Source organism: Gadus chalcogrammus, chromosome 6 (assembly GCF_026213295.1).
Source record: "Gadus chalcogrammus isolate NIFS_2021 chromosome 6, NIFS_Gcha_1.0, whole genome shotgun sequence".
In the NCBI taxonomy this organism is placed as follows: domain Eukaryota; kingdom Metazoa; phylum Chordata; class Actinopteri; order Gadiformes; family Gadidae; genus Gadus; species Gadus chalcogrammus.
The window spans coordinates 18,229,718-18,254,661 of NC_079417.1; the positions used below are offsets into that span (position 1 = coordinate 18,229,718).

The window sequence follows — 24,944 nt, forward strand, 5'->3', positions numbered from 1 at the left end:
AATCATTATAAGTTGCCTTTCCAACGTTTTATTATTTGCATGTAATATCAATATCATGAAGTTATGATTTTTTAGAAGCAAATCTTCATTGTTTCTACAATTTGTTGTAGTTTCCTGTTTTATTGGTTAGTATAAGTATTTGTTTGTGTCAGATTAATCATCTTTTTGAAGTTGGAGAATGAACAAAAGGCAAATTTATCCAGGCAAGCGTATCAAGGTAGATGTTGAACACTAAAGGCTTAGTTACGGTTCCATGTCGACGCAATGCAAGGGGTTTTATGGACCCATTATGTCCTTGCGGAATTTCCTTGCGTCCACCGCAAGGTCCTAACATGCGCCTTCCAATAATCGTATCATTGCTGGACGCAGTAGGAAGGGCTGTGATTGGTCCGCTCACTAAAAAACCTGACGCAGAACCAAAACAGGTTCACGACTGCGTCGAAACATCTGCTTGGTCAGTGCGTTGCGTCGACTTGGAACCATAACTGAGCCTTAAAGCTAACGATGACTTGCTTCATGATGCACATTCAAGTAAAATCATATCATTAATGTAGGCACTTAGCTGTCGAAATTACTAACAAACCAGTGCAGGGGCAATTTGGAATTCTGGCACATTAGTTGGACTCGTACTGGGACCCAGTAACAGGCTGGGTCCCATTCTAAAGTGATCAACAATCCAGGTGAAGACTTTGAGAAGAATGTCATTTTCCCAAATCCGAATGGGCTTTAGCCTAAGTGATTTGGTTGAAACCATATGTATGCAGTGCGAGGAACGCCAAGAAAAATACACAGTCACAGACATTATGCTACCTTTCCCCGGCGTGGCATTGGGGCTGAACGGGAAAGCAGTGCAGGACTGCAGGGTTGTGCGCGCTGACCAGACCTGGAAGACAGCTCATGGAAAACCAAGACCTTCCATCGCCAGATGCATTGACGACGCGTGTTAAAACAAAGAGTTCTGTTAAATGGAAAGAGATGCTTTTGATTCGTCCCTGCCAGGCCCGCCACTCCCTAAACGCAGAGTACGCAGAGTGCGTGGGGGGGGGGGGGGGGGGGGGGGGGGCACCAAACACCTGGGGGGGGGGGCACCAAACATTAAGGTTTGTAAAAAAAAAAAAAAGAATATTAAAAAAATACATAAATTAGTTATGAAGAGGTCCACCTTTGTTTTTTCTTCTAGCACTCAACGGCCAAAGGCTTCACATACACACGTTTAAATAATGCTGCTCGATTTCTCATATAAATCATCAACCATTCTTTTCCCACGGTGGTGCTATTTCACTGTGTGGTTATCATTCTGACTTTAGCATTGCATTGCATTGAAGCTCAGTGCCTCTGAGTCCATAGGCTACCCAAATCCTACACAATACATTTACATTTAGCATCCAAAGGCACTTTCTATAGAACCAAGTGCAAAGCACTAACAAACGCTAGGTTAACCCATTCCCGTAAACAACAAATAAGCTAGGATAAGCTACACAATGCCAAGTACTTTTTGTGCAAGGACGTACAACATACAATAAGTGTGTACATTAAGTGCCCGCTACACCAAAACGTGTGAATCAATAAGATCAATTGGACGTGGGGATCTGACACCATCGATAAATAAAGTTGAACGGTGGACCCGGTTATGTGTTTGCAACGTGCTGCAGACATAGCAGCACACCTCAGTCACTCTGAGAGGGGAACGCGTGCGCGGCGGGTTGAACGGCTAACTGCATCCAGATGTTCACATGAGTTATGTCACATGCTGGAGTCGAGTAGGCTAGCGTGGAAAAAAGTAGACACAACCTAATCCCGGGGGGAACGTGGACAGCCTGCAAGAAAAAAATGCTGGTGTTAATTTTTTTGGACACAACTGTGATTATGGAGATAGGGCAGAAGGAATAGATCAGCCGGTGCAAGACATGCCCTCTAAACATAGTCTATACTCACTGACAGATACACAATGTACGTTTCTTTGAATACTCAATTTTTTTGTACCTACAACTCTTAACATGTATGGGCATTTAGAGGTTTTTAACCAAGCAGCTGGATAAAGAGTCACCAATCACACTTGCTCTACTCCAAAAGCTAAGTGTTAAGCAATCAAGCATCATCAATATAAGTCGAAAAGGTCAATTAAGCAAACTGGAATGTTATAGGCTGTGCCTTGCAGACGGATTCAAATGACACTTTATGTTTGTTTAAAATTGATCGCTTGCCTTACTTTCAGAATGAACTGTGGATATAATCAAACATAGGCGCTTTATTCAAGCTAATGGGGGGTATTTGACGGTACGTTGCACTTGCAACCAGGGTAATCTTGGCCCTCGGACCAAAATTGTTCTATATACCCGTAAATTCAATTTAGAAGAGAAAACAAAACTTTTGGATCAATTTGAAATGACTGAGTGCCTAGGCACCCCACTAGGGCCATTGTTGCAGGCAAACAGTAAAAGAAATGTGCGTCACTGGTTTTCTTTCCTTGACGCTGAAGGTCAATGGATACTTCAGGTCGACTCTGAAAAGGTTGCCTTTAGGAGCCAACTAGGACGTGATGGGGTGTGTGCAGTCAGGAGGAGACAGTTCCTCAACCAGACTTCTTTTAATGACTGCAGACTGAAATGGATGGAAAAGCTCCAGAGGGCACCGCAGTTGGAAATATCTGAACTACTACTACTTCAACCGAATCCATTCAGTGTTGCAAACAATATTTGAACTTCTCAGCCATTCCTCGAGCTGTTTATTCCGTCATCATGGCTCACTTCCAGCTGGCCCTGTGTGTGCTGTGTGAGAGCAGCCGTGGTCCTCCTCAGGGCTTTGAGCAGAGGCCTCCATCCCCTGGGCTCCACTTTGTGGGTTTTCACCGTCTGCTCCTCCATCAGGACTCTAGCAGTCCTCTGGGACCTGGCGTCCTTCTGAACCCCGTTTGAAAACTACTCCCAAATCCTTTTCCCAATGCAATTTATCTTAAATGTATGTCAATTGACCTTTTTAATTACTATAACCTTTCACCTCTTGATGGCAAATTGCTATAGCATCAATAGCACACTTGTTACAAACCACACCGAGTCAGAAAATAAGTACTTGACACTTTATTGCATCAGTCTTTGCTAATAGTTAACCCATTCCCATCCAGTGAAACCGAGCACATAGCTGCTGATTACGCTTCATTCAGACCCACGTAGGCCCTAATCTGAGGTCAGAGGAAGATCCTGGGATAACCGAGTCCAGTTACTTTACAATCCTTCCACTGGCTCAAAACAAGCTAATGTTAAAACAATGCCCAGATAAAAGTAAACGCCTGATTGCAGAACATCCTAGCCTACTCCCAAGTTGGTCAAAGCAAATACGTAGAAAACCAATAGAAGGCAACTCAATAAGTTCCCAGACGTTCATTTGTACTAGGTTCAAAGACATAGATATACATGTATACGATATATAGAAAAGCATACGTTTGGTTTACTTCTGTCAATGCTACTGTAAAACAAATTATTTGGTTTGACAGGGTTTCTCAAATGACATTCACATTTCAAACGGTAACAATCATGTAAAATCAGTAAGCATGAAGGAGAACATAAAGACAGTACGATGGTCCCAATGTTGACTCGGTGGCACGGTGTGGGCTGCATCACGCCTGAGTAACTTCATCCGATTAAAACTAACACCCCTGGCTTCGGTTGGACCGTAAACCAACCTAGAGAAAACAGTAAAAGTACGAGTTCATGAATCAGTTCATCCACCCCTCGAATGTCTGTTAAAAGGTTCACTACAGAACTACGACACAGGAGAATTAAACGATCACAAACATTAAAGATGTTGAGCTGCATCCCAGAGGTCACAGGTCAATCCTTCAACGGCTGGAGAAGTTCATTATGTGAAGAACACCGGGGGAGCTGTACACCCACAACCGTGTGTTCAGCTAAAAGCTGCTCTCTTTTATACTTTATTTTTTATAATCTTTTTTGAACAGTCAACTTGTGACCGTGGATAAAAGCCCCACAGTGGATCAAGTTGATGCCTCTTTTCTATTAACATGTGCTTAAAAGTCCCTGTAGTCAAAGTAACAGCGCTAAATTAGATTGGAAGCCTTTTCTTTGGACCTAATAAGGATTGTCTTAAAATGCGTTCACACCAAAAGCGAAGCAGGGACAATAAAAAGTCATTGCAGATACGGGAATAGATGCAAAGTTTTCGCCGGCTGCTCAAATTCTACTGTCTTGAATTCGCCTCATTCACTCGAGTTGAAATATTGAAACTAGTGCGAATTTCTCTCGATAATATTCGCAAAAGTATAATATTTGCTTTGCTCTTCCTTTGAACGCACCGTCAGACTTCACTATTTTGACACTTCCGAAACACTCTTAATGATTGCACTAAAAAAGGAAAAGAAAAGCAGTAACTTAAGTAGGATCATCCTTCAAATGTCCTCAACCCTTACCCAGTCAGCAAAACGCAGTTAGACAAGAAAAAAGTCAAAGTATAAATTACCAGCTCAAATAAAGTTGGACATTTGGTTCATCCACAAGCTTTGAGTAAAGTGGTGACTGATCCAAAATGACCGCCTCCCAGCCCGAGCTTTTAGGTTGAGTTGCTCAAAAGGTTTACACACTAAGGAAGAGGAACTAAATTACCTATTGCAAGGTGCAGCCCAAATCCAGCTTATCTTCAAACTGATAAACATTACAAATGTGAAAAAAAGAAAAGAAGTTTGAGGATTTTTTGGAATATCAGATCAACCAGAACATATAAAACAGATGACAGTGGACGCCCTCTCTCTGGGGTCAACTTTGAGACGAGTGTCCACCAGGGCTGCTCTGAGAAGGACTTCACTCGACCGTCACAGACTTGGCCAGGTTCCTGGGGCAGTCCACCTGGGGCCAGACCAAACACAAGGGATAAGTTAGTTAGTGAAATGTATTAATAAATTGAGTTACAATGTACTGAGATATAAGGTACTGTTGCAAGAAAACTATAGAAAATATAAATAAACTACAAATTAAAAACATATAATAACATAGATTATATATAATTAATGATATATATTAAAACACAGACGCACAGAAGTCCAACACTTCTTTTTGGTCTTCTGTGACCACACAGAAACAAAGTGCAAACAAAGTGCATAAGTCTCTGAGCTTAAAAGGTGACCTCAACCAACAATGACAATGCTTTCATCCAAACACACCCCACACACCACACACCACACACACACTTTTGGTTTGTGTATTCCTGTAAAAAAAAAAATGCCCACTTCAATTGTATTGCCAGCAGTGTTTCTATGTCATGATCTGTCTGCAGCTGTTTTGATCCGTTTCCCCCCCAGAACACAGCTTTTTGTTTTTCAAAAACGTGTGTTCTGCCCAGATGATGCTCACTGCTCATTATCTCAAGTGGCGTCCTCCCCAGCGCCTCTTGGGTTGATCCTCACCGGGCTGGATGAGAAGAATCATTTCACTTCACTTCACTTCACTTTCCCTGAGCGTTTGAAGCTTGGCAGCATGCAGGCCGTGATAAAACGGCATCCGCAAACTGACTACCAATTAAACATGGTTCCTTCTTCTGCTTCAACAGAACTACTGCCGGTGTGGGTGTCGGATTGACTCGGCTGCCAGATCGAATGTACAAATTATTGTGGCCTATACTTGGGTTATATATAAAAGAAGAATCGGTTAACTCCATTCACTGAACGGGGCTATCCACTTTATATCCAGCGCTCCCAACTAAGAGTCAAAACAGCGATCCACACGCAGACACTTCCGTTCTCCTCCTTCGGAATAAGAGTCCCTAACAGGAACTGGGTTACAGATGCATTCATCAGTGCTTTTAGACGTGTTTCAAATGGCTTTGTTTGTGCGAAAGAACGGGCTGCGTTCAATGAAATCAAAACCAAAACGGATTGAGCCTTCTTTTTATGTCCATGATTGAGCCCCTTTTATAAACAACCCTTCTGGGTTTTGTCCGTTGGCTTGTGTTGATACGACAAGTGTCGATGTGTCATCTGTAAGCGCAGGACCCTGAGTCGATCTGGCAGCCAAGTCAATCTGGTACCCAAACCGGAATCCCGGCCTAGGTCTAAGAGAATCGTCACAGGAGATTCTGTTTTACATCCTTTCAGTGAATCATAAGTGTGGCAAACCGATTACTGCTAATTCCCAACTCAGGGAACAAGAATTCTAACCAACAACAGAGTGATATGATAGCAACGTTGAAACATGTGCTTCACAGTTCACAGCCACAGCAATTTAAATCAATCAACGTTTGTAGGGAACTGCTGATGGGGTTGTAACGTGACCGTGAAACCTCAATAAACATTGGTTAATCGGACTACATCAGTGTTTCCCATACATAGACCATTCTGTGGTCTATGTATGGCACTTGAGTTATTTTTTTAGGAACCCACGTAGAATAGAAGAATTGATCCTTGGTCTGTGGGAAACACTGTACATCGTAGAGAAACCAGCAGGTTCAACAATAAGCCCAAAGGCACTGGACAGTAAGAAGTCAGTCAGTAAAACATTCAACTCACCATCCTGATCGGGCCAGTTAGGGTCCCCTCTCGCTTTAGTAGATAATTCCAAGGTATTTTCCATAACCTTACTGAGCCTTGGAGGTTTATATTCCCCTGTGTGACGGGCCAGCTCACTAAACTTCTGAAGGCGTAGCATGCTAGCCTTTAGTTTGGTTTCTTATCGATGTCAACTGTGCTATGACTTCAGTGTGGTGCATTATGACCCTTTAGGAACGTGCCCCCCCCCCCCCCTCCCCATTCTGTCAGCAAATCACCATTTCATTCCAGATTAAACCGGCTCTATCTTAGTTGGCCGGGGGCCGCGCAGAGAGGGGACCACAGACACCGGCCCTCAAATCCGGGCCCCGATGTAACTTAACCGTCTGCATGACCTACATTGAGCCACTGGATGGTATACATTATCGTATATTTTGGCCTTTCTGAAAGAAGACATACGCATGCACACACAGAAAAAAAACACACGCTTCCCCCTGGTGAAATAATGATTCTTAGAAAGTCTATAATTTAAAAGGCCCTGATTGTAGTGTTGATAACATAATGTGGCAGCATAGTTGAAGGCATGCACACAATAGAGGACGTGGAGATATATGGGTTTCGCCCCATTTTAATGGGCCTTAGTCAAATTTAAGTAAAAACATTGTTTAAGTGTTATTGGTGTCAAGACTCCATCAGGACTTTGGCTCGCAGTGTGGTAATACAAAACCAGCGACAGATTTCCTTTGATCGTAGCATTATTTTCATGACTTTTCATGACATTATGAGTTCCTCACGTTACTGTGCAACACCCTAACACATAGGAGTGGGATTCTCGTTTGTGAATATTCTTCATCCTAATCAAAACTATGTTATTCCATTCATTTGGGGTGCTGGGGGACTTGAATATGCCCTTGATTTTCCTTTTACTTTTTCAAGTTAGGTATCAGACAATTTGGAACTTACTTCTACCATTTTATTCTTTGTTTTATAATGTATAGAGGAAACGAGCCCCACATCTTGTCTTTTACTAATTCCGAAAAAATATTTAAACGTGTCTTGATTCATTGTGAACCCTTACCCCGTTAGCATTGGGACGCTGAACCCCGTTAGCATTGGGACGCTGAACCCCGTTAGCATGGGGACGCTGAGCCCCGTTAGCATGGGGACGCTGAGACCCGTTAGCATGGGGACGCTGAGCCCCGTTAGCATGGGGACGCTGAGCCCCGTTAGCATGTGGACGCTGAACCCCGTTAGCATGGGGACGCTGAACCCCGTTAGCATGGGGACGCTCAACATGTTAGCATGGGGACGCTGAACCGCGTTAGCATGGGGACACTGAACCCCGTTAGCATGGGGGCGCTGAGCCCCGTTAGCATGTGGACGCTGAGCCCCGTTAGCATGTGGACACTGAGCCCCGTTAGCATGTGGACGCTGAGCCCTGTTAGCATGTGGACGCTCAGCCCCGTTAGCATGTGGACGCTGAGCCCCGTTAGCATGTGGACGCTGAACCCCGTTAGCATGGGGACGCTGAACCCCGTTGCATGGGGACGCTGAACCCCGTTAGCATGGGCACGCTGAACCCCGTTAGCATGGGGACGCTGAACCCCGTTAGCATGGGGACGCTGAACCCCGTTAGCATGGGGACGCTGAACCCCGTTAGCATGGGGACGCTGAGCCCCGTTAGCATGTGGACGCTGAACCCCGTTAGCATGGGGACGCTGAACCCCGTTAGCATGGGGACGCTGAACCCCGTTAGCATGGGGACGCTGAACCCCGTTGCATGGGGACGCTGAACCCCGTTAGCATGGGGACGCTGAACCCCGTTAGCATGGGGACGCTGAACCCCGTTAGCATGGGGACGCTGAACCCCGTTAGCATGGGGACGCTGAACCCCGTTAGCATGGGGACGCTGAACCCCGTTAGCATGGGGACGCTGAACCCCGTTAGCATGGGGACGCTGAACCCCGTTAGCATGGGGATGCTACTCACGTCGTAGCCGCGCAGAACGGCCAGGTGGAAGGACAGCAGCTGCAGGGGGATGACGCTGAGGACCCCCTGCAGGCAGTCCACACAGTGCGGAACCTTGATGGTGCGGCTTGAGTTGTTGATGGTCTCCTGGTCGTCTCGGTCACAGATCACGATGGGCCGGCCCTGGGGGGGGGGGGACATACACACAACGGTAGAGTTGGATTTGGATGAATGCAGCGATATCACCCCAACCCCCTAATCCCAGACCCCGGTCCCCTGAGCCGGGAGGGGATCAGAGCGTGGCAGCGGACCTCGCTGTCCCTGAACCACACACCGGCTGCTGGACTAAGACCCGTTTGAAGGGAGAGTCCACATCTGCTGCGGACACAGTGGTGATGTCATGCGGGCCAGGAAGCCCCGCCCCTCCACCCTGGTGTTTATTAAGAAGGTGACCAGACCAGAGGGCGCCGGCACACGGGACAAATAAAGCTGAAGTCAAGTTGTGATTAGGAGTGGAGGCGAGGGGAGTGGGACCTGCATTCAGGAAGCTCTGGGCTGTGGAAGGAGATGTTCAACGCTCCTCTGTGGGATCATTAGTTAAATGATCCCGTTCGATAGTATTAAAGAATCTGATCTAATCTATCTAATCGTCATTTATTTATCAACATGTTGATTGAGATAGAGTACTTGATTTCAGTTAATCATTCTTCAATAAATACTGGGTTGAGGATGCATATAATTGTAATACAGATCTCTTGACACCAGTCAGACACTACTCCAGAGAGAACGTATTTGGTTACAGAGGTTAGTATTTAACCCCCAAAAAAACGAATTATCTTGCATAATTCCTTGGATTGACAGCGTTTGTTATTTTGAATCTAGGCCATTAAACCGCAGATGATCAACATATAATGCAATCTGGCTACAAACCGTATTAAGAACATCTGTTGTCCACATTTGGAAGACCTGAACCATGCTGACCAAATTACTTAAACATAAGAGAATGTTGGAGTCCGGTAATCGCCTTTTAAAACAACCATGTCCTCAGAACTTATGCGGGAAGTCACACATCTCCTTCACAAAACATACTGAAGCTGCATTCAAACACTGATTGTTGACCAACTAAAATGCAATTCAAGGCTACATTTTGCTTACTTGCTGTAGATCCTTACTGTTCCGACAGCAATATATATATATATATATATATATATATATATATATATATATATATAGTTTCTCTTTCTTCTAACAAATGTACTTATTGCACGTCGCTTTGCATAAAAGTGTCTGCTGACTGCCTTAAATATAAATTTAATACGTATTCTATACTTTCCCTATACCTTTTTAACCCAAGTGATATCATGAAGCGATTTCTTACACATTATCTAATAAATGAATCATTAAGACATTAATGAGAAGGTAGCGGTTGGACGGGGCCAAGGGATGGCCCTCCAGATGGACTGCAGGGTTCATTGTGGTTCAAACCCGGACCCCACCCCATAAACCCATGGCGGTTACCTGGCGGGCGACCACCTGCTGCAGGGCGTTCTGACACTTGACGTAAGTGTGGTCCCTCATGATGATCATGATGACGGGCATCAGCTTGTCCACCAGGGCCAGCGGGCCGTGCTTCAGCTCCCCGGCCAAGATGCCCTCCGAGTGCATGTACGTGATCTCCTTGATTTTCTAACGGGCCGAGGGAAGACCAGTAGTCAGGGGAGGACCAGGACAAATCACATACTAGGAGTGCACAATATCGTTTTCATTCCTTTTAAATAACTATATCTTTATCTACAAGATAAATCTGTCTGATCTGACATAGTTTACTCCCATTTAAGGGTTTCTGGAGTTCGTTGCTAGGGAGTGACAAGCCGGCTCTGCATGCAGAGCGAACCAACAATCACGATCACGTTGATCAGTTAAATTAAAGGAGAACAACGAGAGTTGAATGCAATTATTTTGATTAGATAAAAGACAATGCTGACCAAAAGCAGGTGCTTTGTCTAGAGTGCTTCGCAATTGTTGCCAAAACAAAAGGCAACATGACTTTTTCTTTTATTTGCCACCACAAAGCTCTGTATAACGTGTATAAAACACTAAAAAATCAACCTAATCATTATACAATGATAAACCAAAAATCAATGTTTTTTTATCATATCAGAATACACATCTCATCAGAAAATCATGCAGCCCTTCCCCATACCCAGCCACATCTACATCTCCTCAGAATACTTTTTATCGACAGGCTAGACAGTATAAAACGACATCTAGATACAGAATGGAGCCAGAGAATAACCATGGATCCTGCGCAGGGACCGTTCCTCTGGCTGGGGTCCTTTGAGTTTGCTCAATGTTGAGTCAATGTTGAGACTATAGACTTGGGCCAGGGAAGGTTGCTCACCAGCGCCCCCTCCAGGCAGGTAGCGTAGTGGTAGCCCCGTCCCATGATCAGCACGCTCTTCTGCTGGTAGAGCTCCTCCGCCAGATTCTGGATCTCATCGTCCAGACTCAGCACCTCCTTGATCAGATCTGGACACCACGGGGAACACACCAGCAGTTAGGGGGTGGTTGATAGGGTGAGTGGTCGGATTGGTTTACATCGCCTCGTTCCACTGGACCCCAGCCATCCTTCGGCCGGGATCACGATCCCAGCCCCGGTTCCAGCTGGGATCCCGATCCCAGCCCCGGTCCAGCTGGGATCCCGATCCCAGTCCCGGGTCTAGTGGTCCAGCTGGGAGCCTGGCTGGAGGACAGTCACCAGGCTGGGCTGGAGTACACACACTCTGTAGGGCTGGGATTATGGTCCTCCTCATAAATTCATCCTAAGCCTCATGTCCTTTTGATAAAGAGAAGGGCGCTATACCCCCCCAGAGGGAGACTCAAAGCTCTGCCTCTGTGGTCGTCTGCCTCGCCACATTTGGCTTCATCGTCCCAGCAAGATTATTTTAACAAAACACAGAACTGAGACAAAAGGAGTCCTTGGATACCCTGATAATTCCTTCCGGCCCCCCTAGCCCCCCGGCCGGTTGACCAAGAGCTCATCTTACCCGGCAGGACTCTCAGGCCCTGGATGATCTCACGCCTCCGGGGCTGCATGGAGATGCGGTCGTCACACATCAGCAGGGCGAACATGATCAGCGCCACGAACTGACTGGTGTAGGCCTGCGAACACAAACACACACACACAGGACATGATCAGCACCACAAACTGACTGGTGTAGGCCTGCGAACACACAAACACACACGACATGATCAGCGCCACGAACTGACTGGTGTAGGCCTGCGAACACAAACACACACACACACAGGACATGATCAGCACCACAAACTGACTGGTGTAGGCCTGCGATCGAAGACACACACACACACACACACACACACACACACACACACACACACACACACGAGCAGCGCCACAAACTGACTGGTGTAGGCAGCAACGGTATCCATCTATCTATCTATCTATCTATCTATCTATCTATCACACAACCCGCACGTCAGCATGGCGGTCATGAAAAAAGGGGTTTAAAGTTCAGGGTCGAGGCACATGGAAGATTTGGTTTCCCTCCCAACGTCTCCATTACAGTTAAGTCATTGTGAACAACGCCTTATTATTGGTTTGGAGTTGGCCGACGGGTCATACATCGGCCACCATGTGACAACGTAGAACCAAGAAAAACCTCTTACACAAGACAAGGCATGAAGAGATCCCATTATCTAGTCAAAAGGTTTGGGATGTCTGAGAATACCGCTCCGCTCATAACCCCCAGTTCAGATGTGTGCGACGGTGAGCGTGCCATCATCAACATCGCATTCCAAAAGCCTTCCCTGCCCAGTTGGATTCGCTGATCGCCAGCGAAGCCAACTCTCTTTCCCAGGACTCTCTGGAGTCGGAAACGCTAGCGTCTCAAGCCAAGGGAACGGCTGTAAAACCTGTTAAAATACGTTTATTTTCCCTGACGGCGCTCGATCCACAGAACCAAGGACGGACCACGCTCCCGGGACAAACCGTGGCAGCTCACACCGCGCTCACGGTCACTGCCGCAGAGCTCCACGTGTCCCTGGATACGTAGAGTGGAACGTGAAGCGCAACGCTGATGACATGGGTCCTCAATGCAAGGCAATTACAGCCCTAACGATGGGACAAAGTGTAAAACAAACCAAAATAAAATAAAAAAGGGTTTTCTCCTCTCCTTCAGCATTTATAAGCTGTTCATCCACAGTGATTATCGACCAGATTATTCTTTTTCATGGAAATCATTTGCAGGACCAGCCTTTGCGCAGCATCAAAGCAACCTCCCTTTGGGGGATTAAAGCTTCGTCAGAGACGTTTCATGTCGACAAATCCCAACCACACGGAAGAAGTTTCCCTTTCTCGTCAGAAAAAAAAACCATCATGCATAAGAAATAAGAGAGAGGAGCATGTGAAGTCTATTAGCGGGCGAGGACCAATCTCTGGACTGCACAGCGGCTTGCGTGTGCAGGCTGGGCGTGGGCGTGCAGAGTCAGCAGGGAGCAAACAGACGGACAGACGGAGAGCATGGCGTCTCATAATGCGTGTCGGTTCCCCAGGCGCCAAGATAACGCAGGGCTCAGAGAGCCTGAGGGCTGAGGTCAGAGAGGGACCTGCCCCAAGCCCTCACTCCCATCCCCTCCTTCCCCCCCCTCTCCCCTGGGAGGGACAACCTTATATTGTGTGATAAGGTATATTTAATATAGGATTAACTAGGGCCAAATGGCGCAATCTTGTATAAGGGTTGCATGTACTACTACGTACGTGCCTATGAAAGGTACATGCACGATTACTGAGACTGCGAGCTGTGCAACATGGTCCACACTGGACAAGATGCTCTTGACTTAGTTAGAGAGTAACTCCCTTATAGTAGGAGGGTTTAATGCATCCCACAGGGCATGCTCTGCCATCGCGTTTAACCGTGTGTGTGTGTGTGTGTGTGTGTGTGTGTGTGTGTGTGTGTGTGTGTGTGTGTGTGTGTGTGTGTGTGTGTGTGTGTGTGTGTGTGTGTGTGTGTGTGTGTGTGTGTGTGTGTGTGTGTGTGTGTGTGTCAAGTTGCACGATGAGCTGCTACAGAAGGCCTATAACAAACTGCCCATGGGAATATGTCTTTTTAGTAAGTTGAAAGAACGGCATGTCTTCGGTACGGCTCTGATCAACTTCACACTGGGGCTGTTAGGAGGGGGTCCCGCCATTCAGCACAGAGGGGTGCCGGGTGTCCGGACAACACAGTGTTGACCACTCACCTTGGAGCTGACCGCTCACTTAGAGGATGACCGCTCCCTTGGATGCCGACCGCTCACCTTGGTGCTGGCCACGCCGATCTCGGGGCCGGCGTTGATGTGCACGCCGCAGTCCGTCTCCCTGGAGATGGAGCTGCCCACGGTGTTGGTGATGCCCACCGTCAGAGCCCCCCTCTCCTTGCAGTATCGCAGCGCCATCAGGCTGTCCGCCGTCTCCCCTAGGGAAAGGGGGGAACCCAGGATAAGTTGGGGACGTTCACTTGGTTGTGCAACCCTACTGCCGGGTTAGATTTGATTTGTGGAGGAAGAGGAAATTCCTCGTGCTTGGTGTAGGCGTAGAGACGGGAAGGCAACACAAGACACATGGCAGACAGAGCTCAACACACGCAGGGACAGGATGACAATTTAATACAGAAATATGGAAGATAGAAACCATAACACAAAAAGGGCATTGACATATTCATGTTTCTTCTTTGTGAATAAAGCCTGAAGCCCGCAGTGAGTGCCAACTTCACTTCATATTTGTAGCATGAACCAGAGAACACTAGAAGAATACTGTGTTTTATTTGGGGCTGTATTTTTCTGCACGTTTCATAAAGGATTGAAGTCCATTTGTAATGCAAAAATGCAAAAACATGACGTTTCCTGACACCACCGGGAGCATTGGGCTGAACACTTGAACTCTCCACACCTCCGCCCAACACTAATGTTTTGATTAAGGTGTAGCGCATTCTGTCCCCATGGATCAATATCACTAAGTGTTTTGACACTTGATACTTGATACTTTTGCACTGAGCGGTTTCCAGCTGTGGGGTGTTGCCATCGGCAAGCAAACCTCCTCACCCGATTGGCTGATGAAGAAGCACACGTCGTCTCGGAACACGGGCGTGTTCCTGTCAAGGAAGTCGCTGGACAGCTCCACCATGACGGGCAGCTCCGTGAGCTCCTCCAGTACCTGACGGGTCTGGGGGGGAAACCAAGAACAGCTCAGTATGGGGCATCTCACTCACACACACACACACACACACACACACACACACACACACACACACACACACACACACACACACACACACACACACACACACACACACACACACACACACACACACACACACACACACACACACACACACCCCTCCAGGGAAACCGATGTAATAGTTGACAACACTGTTGTCCTGATGATACTAGTGTGATCTGAACGGGACGGTGGGTGGTGGGCCTTACCGCCACGCCCGCGTGGTAGCTGGTCCCACAGGCGATGAGTATCAGCCGTCGACACCTCTGGATCTCTTTGATATGGTCCTTCAGCCCCCCCAGCATCACTGGAGGGAGAGTGGGGGAGGGACAGCAACCACACATCATCATCACCATCGCTAAAGAATGCTGAGACACCTCTGGTGGGGGGGGGGGGGGTTCTCATTAACCACATGAGCCCAAAAGGTCCAGAAAGGGTCCAACACAGAGGAGGCTGGAACTGGGACACTTGCTTTGTTTATCTTTCAATAAAGATCTAGACAGACAGCGTAAACAGCTGACAACTGAAATCAAGACAATAACAAGAAGTGCTCCGGGGTTAACAGACCTCAGACTGATTAGGTCCCATTCACGTCAACATCCATTATCATGAGTTCACCAGGTCGTGACATTGTTTGGAACTGGAGTCCGATCTCTTCAGAAGCTGCCAGCCGCAGGGCCTCTCTCTCTCACTCTCTCACCTGTGTTGTCATCAAAGTTGACCCTGCCTCGCATGGTGTTGAACACGGACTCTGGCTGTTCGAAGATCTCCTTCTGCATGAACGCACGGTAGTTTCCTGCACAAGAGAAGGGAATGCACGTAAACAGGGAGGAACACAGTTACAAATAAATACATAAACCATGAAATTACCTCATGCCAATGTTGTCAGCATACAACTTGTCAACATACAGTTCACCACAATTTGGCAACGTACTCAGACATATGCAGTCATTTATCACTGTTCCTGTTGTGAAGAAGTTGTGTTTTCTTTGCTGCTCAAACAGACAACAATTCTATAAACATTGGCAGCATAAGTGAAATATTGAATAGTTTTTTGCCCACAGCTGACAGTAATTTGTGTAATTTAGGTTCTGAGGGAGGATAGGCTGCAGGACTTTGGTTGAGAGAGAGAGAGAGAGAGAAACTGAATGACTGGCCCGGAAAGGAATGTCTTCCATGCATTGTCAACATCAGCTCTATGCTGCCCTCTGCTGACAAACCTCTGGCACATAAATCTGCCCTTCCTAGGATATAAATGTTTCTGCAGCTGTCTTCATCGCATTCAAGTATCAATCCAAAGGCAATGGTCCCAGGTGTTGTCCCTTGATGCATGGGTAAGGGGGGGGGGGATGTTGGCACCTGGCTGTCAAAGATAAGGGATTCAATCAACAGAACATAGTCTGCCTTGTGTTAACATCTGCCACACAAAAGGGAGCTCACAGGGCTAAATTACAGGCCACGGTACCCAGTCTCCATTTACACAGCTGGGGGGTCAATATGAACCAGCAGTGTTTGTTTGTGGAGGTTTCTACACCTGGGGCAGGGTTCAGGGTGTACAGCAACCTGTCCCTACAACCACAGAGCTTTAGGGAGGAATGCAGTTAGACAGCTGATGCTGCTACTAACAGTTGTATTGTATTCACAACAGGCTCATCAGGACAGCTGCTTTCAAAGGTAACGAGCTATCGGGGTGATCTCACTGTGACATCCATGATAACTAAAAAGAGTGTCGGTTTGGATTTACCCAGAGGGCCTGTGAAACAGCTTCCTCCCTGGGGGTCCAGAGTGGTCCTACACCTACTATTATTGTCGCTCTGAATGGAGCAGATCAGTAACGTTGAAATCCCCCCACATGACGGCGGCTTCACCAAACTACGACCCCGGAACTGCTTCTCTTCTTGCATTATTAGCAGAATGTGGTCTGGGTTGATATCCCTTGGTCAGGGTTCACATCCCTTAGCGCCGTCCTGCGTCTCAATCAGGTGAACCAAAGCTTTAAGAGTTTGCTGCTTTTACACTCACGCCCAAAGTGAACCATTCCAACCGCATCTACCTTGCATCTCTCACAGCTGATGATAAACTGTCAAAGGACATTTATTTATAGCGTTTCATTAGCATGTACATAAACCTTTAGGTGGAAGCCTTTAGAACAAGGTCAAACGTGCATGTTCTTATTTATGAAACGATAACGAGCTTAAAGCGTCCTATAATTGAAGTTTAAACGACTTTAAAAATGTCAATAATTAAATCAGAACAGTGTCTTTTGTCATTTAAACATTTATTTAAAAGGGGAGATGTTGGCCGTCTCTACAGGGGAAAGTAAGTGAAGCTTCGGCTACTCTTTGCAGGTCAAAGGAAAATCAGTTGACGGAAGAAACTAATACTAAAGTAACTTAAATCTCCCTGTTGCTCTCACTGATGGGAGATCAAATCAAAAAGAGGCGTCTGGTTTGACCCGTCGTTTCTCATATACGAGTCAGTCTGCTGGAAATTCTTCCAACAGTTTGGTCACTGAAACTCAGACTGAACTTCAAGAGTTATCATAATAAAGGGTAAAAATTTTATAAAAGAAAAGTAGTCTCTGCAGAGAGTCCTCTCAGCACGAAGAGCATACAATGTGTAAGTGCTGTATTGAGCCCCGTACAGCGGCCCACTCCACTGTTAGAGCAGGGAGACGTCCTTGAGGCACAGCTGCAGATAGGGAGGCCAGCGCTCTTTCATCCATCTCAGCATGGGGCTCGTGGTATTACCGTGTCTGAGGCGCTCCGTTCCCCTCAAGGGCGATGAGCGGGGTACAAACCGGGCTCACAGCGTCTAGGCGTCTTGTGAAAAACATCTTCAATTTCCAGTCAGTCAGTTTATGTGTGTGTAAGCGTGAGCGCTTCTGTGCTTTTTTTGTATAACGGTTACCCAATGGGATTCAGGAGGGGGGGGGAGGAACAAACAAGTTTATCTGCAAACAACACCAGGTTCAGTCTCAGCCAGCTGAAAACCACATCAAATAGTGTCTCCCAGCTCCCTAACCGCGCTCACCCTTCATGATCTGCTGCAGCTCCATCTGCAGGGTCTGGATGGCGCGGGCCGGGTGGTCCCCCGCGGTGCGCTTGATGCGGTGGATGGACAGCCGCCCCTCGTTCACCGCCGCCACGTCATCGTCCTCCAGGAAGATCACCCGGTTGGTGTGCTCGATGACCGCGCTGCCGTGGCGACACGGGGGAGAGGGGAGACGGGGGGACGGGGGACGGGGGTAAGTATGCAGTGCCTTGCCCTTTAAGTAGGGAGCATCTCTGGATAGGATCCATTATTTTTACCGGATTGGCTATTTTAAAACAAAAATCTTCAACAAGACATCAAACACCTTCCATTAATCTAATAACATCAAGCAGGTAACATCAGACCACCAACTAATGTGTGTTCAATATCCATCATGTTAACCATGGCTCCTTGTACCTTAACCTTTGCATTTGGCTAATTCTCAAATGTGAACAGCCCTATTTTGAACCGTGTATACAGGTATACAGATCTGCATGGGGGCGATGGAGCCTCTGGCCACCACACAGACCTTGCGTCAGAAGCAAAGTAGTACTCCACGGCCTTCTCGTCCGTGGGGAACAGAGAGGTGTCCTGGTCCACGCGGGGCAGGGCCGTGCAGCCCTTCTTGTCCTTGCCAGCTGGAAGGAATAAGACCACAGCAGCAGTGAGCCTCATGTGTCTGAACAACATCTGAGCCAGAATCTGAGTGGACCACCACATTTGGTTGTTGCTGCAAATTGCTCTGACTTACTAGAGCGGTAGAGGATGGGGATGTGATCTGTAGAAAGTTTGTGGTCGCATTTCACACCAATCAAAAGAGGCCCTCCCCTCCTTAATGTGGAAAAAAAACAAACAACTGTTTATAGTCCATTTCTTTGCATGTCCCACTGAACACTGAGTCTAGATGACGGTAGTAGAACAGACCTGGTCCCGACCGCCTCTCCAGGGTAATGGACGCTCTTGAACACCAGGACAAAGGCTCCTTCCTAAAATAGAGATGAATACAATTAGAGTTGACTAGAGTTGTTCTGATACAGATACCAGAATCGGAAATTCCTCGGATGCTGCCTTCAAAGCAGCATCGGGTATCAGCGATTACGCAGGTCTATGCGCCGATCCAATACCATCAGGTGACTAGCTTGTTTACTACACAGAGAGAGAACATCACAAACGCAACGGTGCTATGTTGCGTTCGTTAATGGTCGGATGGGGACCGTCACCTACGTGTGTTCTAGCTACCAAGTCGGAGAAACATGGATGAATGGACGTTTAAATTCAAGAATACAAATGTTATTATATGAAAGATTATAAATGTAAATGATCTAGTGTGCTATTAGTAGTTAGAATTCTAGATGCTGTATCGCCATACACTCGGTATCGGCCGATACTCAAGTTCAGGAATCTGAATCGGCATCGGGAAGGAAAAAATAAATTGCATCGGAACATCGGTACAGTTGACCCATCAAACCAGGGCGTGATCAGTAGGAGCATGGTCCCGTCGGGAGGGGGCCCTCACCAGCTGCTGGGTCACTCTCTCCACCAGCGTGGTGAAGCTCAGCTCGTCGTTCTCACGGTTGTCGTACATGTACTTCACCAGCTTGGCGATGGTCTCCGTGTCGGTCTCCGACTCAAACTCGTAGTCTTTGCTCTCCTGTGAGAGAGCGGCAAACACAGGCGGTGATGATGCAGGTATATCAAACACTCAGACACACAGACCGGTACCTCTAAAGAAGGGCTGTGCTATTGTTTCTAGGGAAGGGGGAAGAAGAAGTTGCTGTACCAGGAATTTCCGCAGGTCCTTGTAGTTGGTGATGATGCCGTTGTGAATGACGATGAACTCTGAAGAGCAGAAAGACCACAATAAACCCGCGGCACCAAAATAATGTGTTCTTTCCTCAACAAACAACAGCTCAGACGCCCATCAAAGACGGCCAATCAAAGAGAGCTGAGGGACTTAAATACCGAAACCCTGACTTCAGCGCCACCTCGTGAACGAGGTAGCGCTGCTGGCGCGTTTCACTCACTGACCGTTGTTCTTGTCAGAGCGGTGCGGGTGGCTGTTGACCGGGCTGGGGGCGCCGTGGGTGGCCCAGCGGGTGTGAGCGATGCCCAGGTGGACGTCGAACTCCACGTCCATGTCAATGCCCTGCTGCTCTGTGATCCCCACGCACAAAAACACATAGGGCATAATTCACAGTTTCCAAGATGATAAAGCTGTACATTCTTTGAGAGGGCCAACCCATCAGACGGCGCCAGAAGACCCCTGCAGAAGCTTACTGTTGATCTCCTCGTCCAGAGCCTGCACCTTCCCCCGCTGCTTGATGAGCTGGATGGAGCGGCCGGTGGACTCCCAGTCCTTCTCGTTACCGCCGTCGATCCCCACACCTGAGCGCAACAATCAAGAACAGCAGGATATGAACATGACACAGAAAGGACTTTACACATTAGTTGGGACTATACTCTATCTACGACAATAACAACATATTGAACATAAATTAATGACCTTTTGACCCGAGACTTCACCAGACAGACAGACTGACTGACAGGCCCCTGATGCACCTACCAGCTGAGTCATAACCCCGGTACTCCAGACGGTGAAGGCCTTTGAGCAGGATCTCCAGGATCTCCCGCCGTGTCCGCGGCACGTGGTAGTTAAGATAAGCAAAGATTCCTGGGGTAGGAGGGGAAGGATGAACTTTCAAAGACAACAGGGATGAGTGGTAGTAAGATGGGTAATACCGTTTTTTGCCATGCAATTAGAGGGTTCGACTGGCTGAGATGGTTTTATTGAGGAGAGTGAATTTGTTTGAACAAACAAGCCTTACTGATGGATACTGAAGGTCCCAACGTTGTCATGTACTCAACTAGTGCATTCAAATGTAACGAGCTGCTTATAATTGACAAATGTTCAACATGCAGTCAATTAGACGTTTTTAAAAAGGTTAACCTCCTGCTGTTTGATACTATTCCATACATTTACTAAACATTCTGATATATTTAGATTTAGGACATAGCTCTGTCTACTGGGTGTAGACATGTCTTCATAATAATAATTATTATAATATTCATAATTAATAGTAAGCTTTGTCAAGGCATACTATTTGTTGTTGTGCCAAAAATGCTCACATGCGAAACGCAGTTTTGATTGTTACCAGTAGCCTGGCCTGTTTTACAGGGTTGGGCATCCCGGAATAATGTGACAGTAAACTAATACAAAGTTATGGGCCCCTAGACGTAACCTAATGTCTTCATTGAAAGCAGTGGAGTACGAACATTTGACAGGTCCCTAGAAAAAATATTTCCATTGGGTAATTATCTATTGTTAATAAACACAGCAGAGTGGAAAACTGAGACTGGACAGCGATTTGATTGTGATTCACAACCACAGCATACACATCCATACAACCAGAATCAATGCTTACAACTACAATACCTTATCCAATGAATAGCCTTGTCTTCATATAAAGAAGACCTGTGGTCATTGCTTTGAGCGAGATATGAACTATAGCCATGTCCAGTTGGTGTGTAAACATTGATCTAAAACCAGGCCTTGTTTTAAACATCTACCACAAAGACGGCATTTAGAGCTTTCTGAAGCGAGTTGTGGAGGAAACTGCTGGCTGCCTACGGCCCAGTGGAGAGAGAGACACGCACACAGAGACGCTTGTTGGTAAAAGTAGTAGAGTACTGGGAAAAAGTAGTGGACTAGTGGGTAAAAGTAGGAGACTATTGGGTAAAAATATCAGACTACTGGGTAAAAATATCAGACTACTGGGTAGTTTCCTACTGGGTAAAAGCAGCAGACTACTGGGTTGTCTCCAACTGTGTAAAAGTAGTGGACTACTGGGTTAACGTAGTGGACTACTGGGTTAACGTAGTGGACTACTGGGTTAACGTAGTGGACTACTGGGTGAAAACTCTGATCCAGGTTTGAATCACCGATGCAAGTTATCAGTCACGTCGGTTATCGGTTACAATAGCTCTGATAACAGGATGAAGTCAAACACCGACTGGTTTGCTTCCTATAGCTGTGGACAGAGATGTATGCAGATAAGTGTTTAGTTAAGGATAGTTTGTCCCACCAAGGCGTGAACTCACTGGGACACTGAGTCTCAGTCACTTGGTACTGGGACACAGAGTTTCAGCCACTGGGACGCTGAGTTTCAGCCACTGGGTAATAATTATTATAATATTCATAATTAATAGTAAGCTTTGTCAAGGCATACTATTTGTTGTTGTGCCAAAAATGCTCGCATGCGAAACGCAGTTTTGATTGTTACCAGTAGCCTGGCCTGTTTTACAGGGTTGGGCATCCCGGAATAATGTGACAGTAAACTAATACAAAGTTATGGGCCCCTAGACGTAACCTAATGTCTTCATTGAAAGCAGTGGAGTACGAACATTTGACAGGTCCCTAGAAAAAATATTTTCCATTGGGTAATTATCTATTGTTAATAAACACAGCAGAGTGGAAAACTGAGACTGGACAGCGATTTGATTGTGATTCACAACCACAGCATACACATCCATACAACCAGAATCAATGCTTACAACTACAATACCTTATCCAATGAATAGCCTTGTCTTCATATAAAGAAGACCTGTGGTCATTGCTTTGAGCGAGATATGAACTATAGCCATGTCCGGTTGGTGTGTAAACATTGATCTAAAACCAGGCCTTGTTTTAAACATCTACCACAAAGACGGCATTTAGAGCTTTCTGAAGCGAGTTGTGGAGGAAACTGCTGGCCGCCTACGGCCCAGTGGAGAGAGAGACACGCACACAGAGACGCTTGTTGGTAAAAGTAGTAGAGTACTGGGAAAAAGTAGTGGACTAGTGGGTAAAAGTAGGAGACTATTGGGTAAAAATATCAGACTACTGGGTAAAAATATCAGACTACTGGGTAGTTTCCTACTGGGTAAAAGCAGCAGACTACTGGGTTGTCTCCAACTGTGTAAAAGTAGTGGACTACTGGGTTAACGTAGTGGACTACTGGGTTAACGTAGTGGACTACTGGGTTAACGTAGTGGACTACTGGGTGAAAACTCTGATCCAGGTTTGAATCACCGATGCAAGTTATCAGTCACGTCGGTTATCGGTTACAATAGCTCTGATAACAGGATGAAGTCAAACACCGACTGGTTTGCTTCCTATAGCTGTGGACAGAGATGTATGCAGATAAGTGTTTAGTTAAGGATAGTTTGTCCCACCAAGGCGTGAACTCACTGGGACACTGAGTCTCAGTCACTTGGTACTGGGACACAGAGTTTCAGCCACTGGACGCTGAGTTTCAGCCACTGGGTAATAATTATTATAATATTCATAATTAATAGTAAGCTTTGTCAAGGCATACTATTTGTTGTTGTGCCAAAAATGCTCGCATGCGAAACGCAGTTTTGATTGTTACCAGTAGCCTGGCCTGTTTTACAGGGTTGGGCATCCCGGAATAATGTGACAGTAAACTAATACAAAGTTATGGGCCCCTAGACGTAACCTAATGTCTTCATTGAAAGCAGTGGAGTACGAACATTTGACAGGTCCCTAGAAAAAATATTTTCCATTGGGTAATTATCTATTGTTAATAAACACAGCAGAGTGGAAAACTGAGACTGGACAGCGATTTGATTGTGATTCACAACCACAGCATACACATCCATACAACCAGAATCAATGCTTACAACTACAATACCTTATCCAATGAATAGCCTTGTCTTCATATAAAGAAGACCTGTGGTCATTGCTTTGAGCGAGATATGAACTATAGCCATGTCCGGTTGGTGTGTAAACATTGATCTAAAACCAGGCCTTGTTTTAAACATCTACCACAAAGACGGCATTTAGAGCTTTCTGAAGCGAGTTGTGGAGGAAACTGCTGGCCGCCTACGGCCCAGTGGAGAGAGAGACACGCACACAGAGACGCTTGTTGGTAAAAGTAGTAGAGTACTGGGAAAAAGTAGTGGACTAGTGGGTAAAAGTAGGAGACTATTGGGTAAAAATATCAGACTACTGGTAAAAATATCAGACTACTGGGTAGTTTCCTACTGGGTAAAAGCAGCAGACTACTGGGTTGTCTCCAACTGTGTAAAAGTAGTGGACTACTGGGTTAACGTAGTGGACTACTGGGTTAACGTAGTGGACTACTGGGTGAAAACTCTGATCCAGGTTGAATCACCGATGCAAGTTATCAGTCACGTCGGTTATCGGTTACAATAGCTCTGATAACAGGATGAAGTCAAACACCGACTGGTTGCTTCCTATAGCTGTGGACAGAGATGTATGCAGATAAGTGTTTAGTTAAGGATAGTTTGTCCCACCAAGGCGTGAACTCACTGGGACACTGAGTCTCAGTCACTTGGTACTGGGACACAGAGTTTCAGCCACTGGGACGCTGAGTTTCAGCCACTGGGTACTGAGTCTCAGCCACTCGGTACTGGGACAGTGAGTCTCAGCCATTGGTTACTGGGACACTGAGTCTCAGCCACTGGTTACTGGGACACTGAGTCTCAGCCACTGGGGACAGGGACACTGAGTCGCAGCCACTTGGTATTCCTGAGCCATAAGCAGGGGAATGACCAGGTGAAGAAGGGTGTGGATATGAACACACACTCCTACTACAATTACAGGTGTTCCTGAACGAGTTCTAGTCTTGGAGAACAGACCAGGTATAGTGAAGAAGTAACGTTATGCGTAATGGGTGCAGGAGACAGGAGACATGGACATAGCATCAGGACACGACACAGGGTGTTGATTCATCCGCTCGTAAAAGGAAATCAAACAGATGACATAAAGTGTCAAACTAGTTTACATTGTTGCTCATAAGTTAGTTTGCTAGATGCTAGTGGTCAGCCGCTGCTGCCAGGTTTATTCCCAACTGTAGTGTGGGAACGCTTTAAAGATGAGGCGATGCTGCGATGGGAATTCAACATGTTTGCCATCATGTGTTTTTTTTCCCGTGACCCCACGGCTGAAGCTGGTTATTGTCTAATATTTTAGGGCCTAGGCTTAGATTATTTAGCTCAATACTCACCACACATGACTCCTCTGGCGTTGTTAGTTACTGCTGCTCTCTCAGTTCCGCATCTAATAACGCTGCTCAAGAAACATCCCGCCTCCCATACTGTCAGTGAATGAAATTGGGCCGTCTAATTCTATCCCCTCGTCTTATTGGTGGAGAGCCC

The 24,944-nt window shown here is 46.5% G+C and overlaps 1 protein-coding gene across 2 annotated transcripts; it reads right to left on the reverse strand.

Moving 5' to 3' along the window:
* Positions 1-3,062: 3,062 nt before the first annotated feature.
* gfpt1 (glutamine--fructose-6-phosphate transaminase 1) lies at positions 3,063-24,892 on the reverse strand. Of its 2 annotated transcripts, none has more exons than XM_056591554.1 (19): positions 24,794-24,892; positions 20,329-20,436; positions 20,043-20,150; positions 19,794-19,919; positions 19,546-19,604; positions 19,282-19,416; positions 18,690-18,751; positions 18,517-18,596; positions 18,295-18,403; positions 17,766-17,929; positions 15,433-15,528; positions 14,942-15,039; positions 14,558-14,678; positions 13,775-13,932; positions 11,506-11,620; positions 10,860-10,987; positions 9,977-10,144; positions 8,480-8,641; positions 3,063-4,856 (listed from the first exon to the last, which is right to left on the reverse strand). In XM_056591554.1, exons 1-19 carry the CDS (start codon positions 24,798-24,800, stop codon positions 4,812-4,814), a joined length of 2,049 nt encoding a protein of 682 aa, XP_056447529.1. In that variant the 5' UTR covers positions 24,801-24,892; the 3' UTR covers positions 3,063-4,811. The 2 variants fall into 2 exon arrangements, with proteins under 2 accessions (XP_056447529.1, XP_056447528.1); XM_056591553.1 differs by having other exon boundaries at positions 19,794-19,927; positions 20,042-20,150.
* Positions 24,893-24,944: the final 52 nt, after the last annotated feature.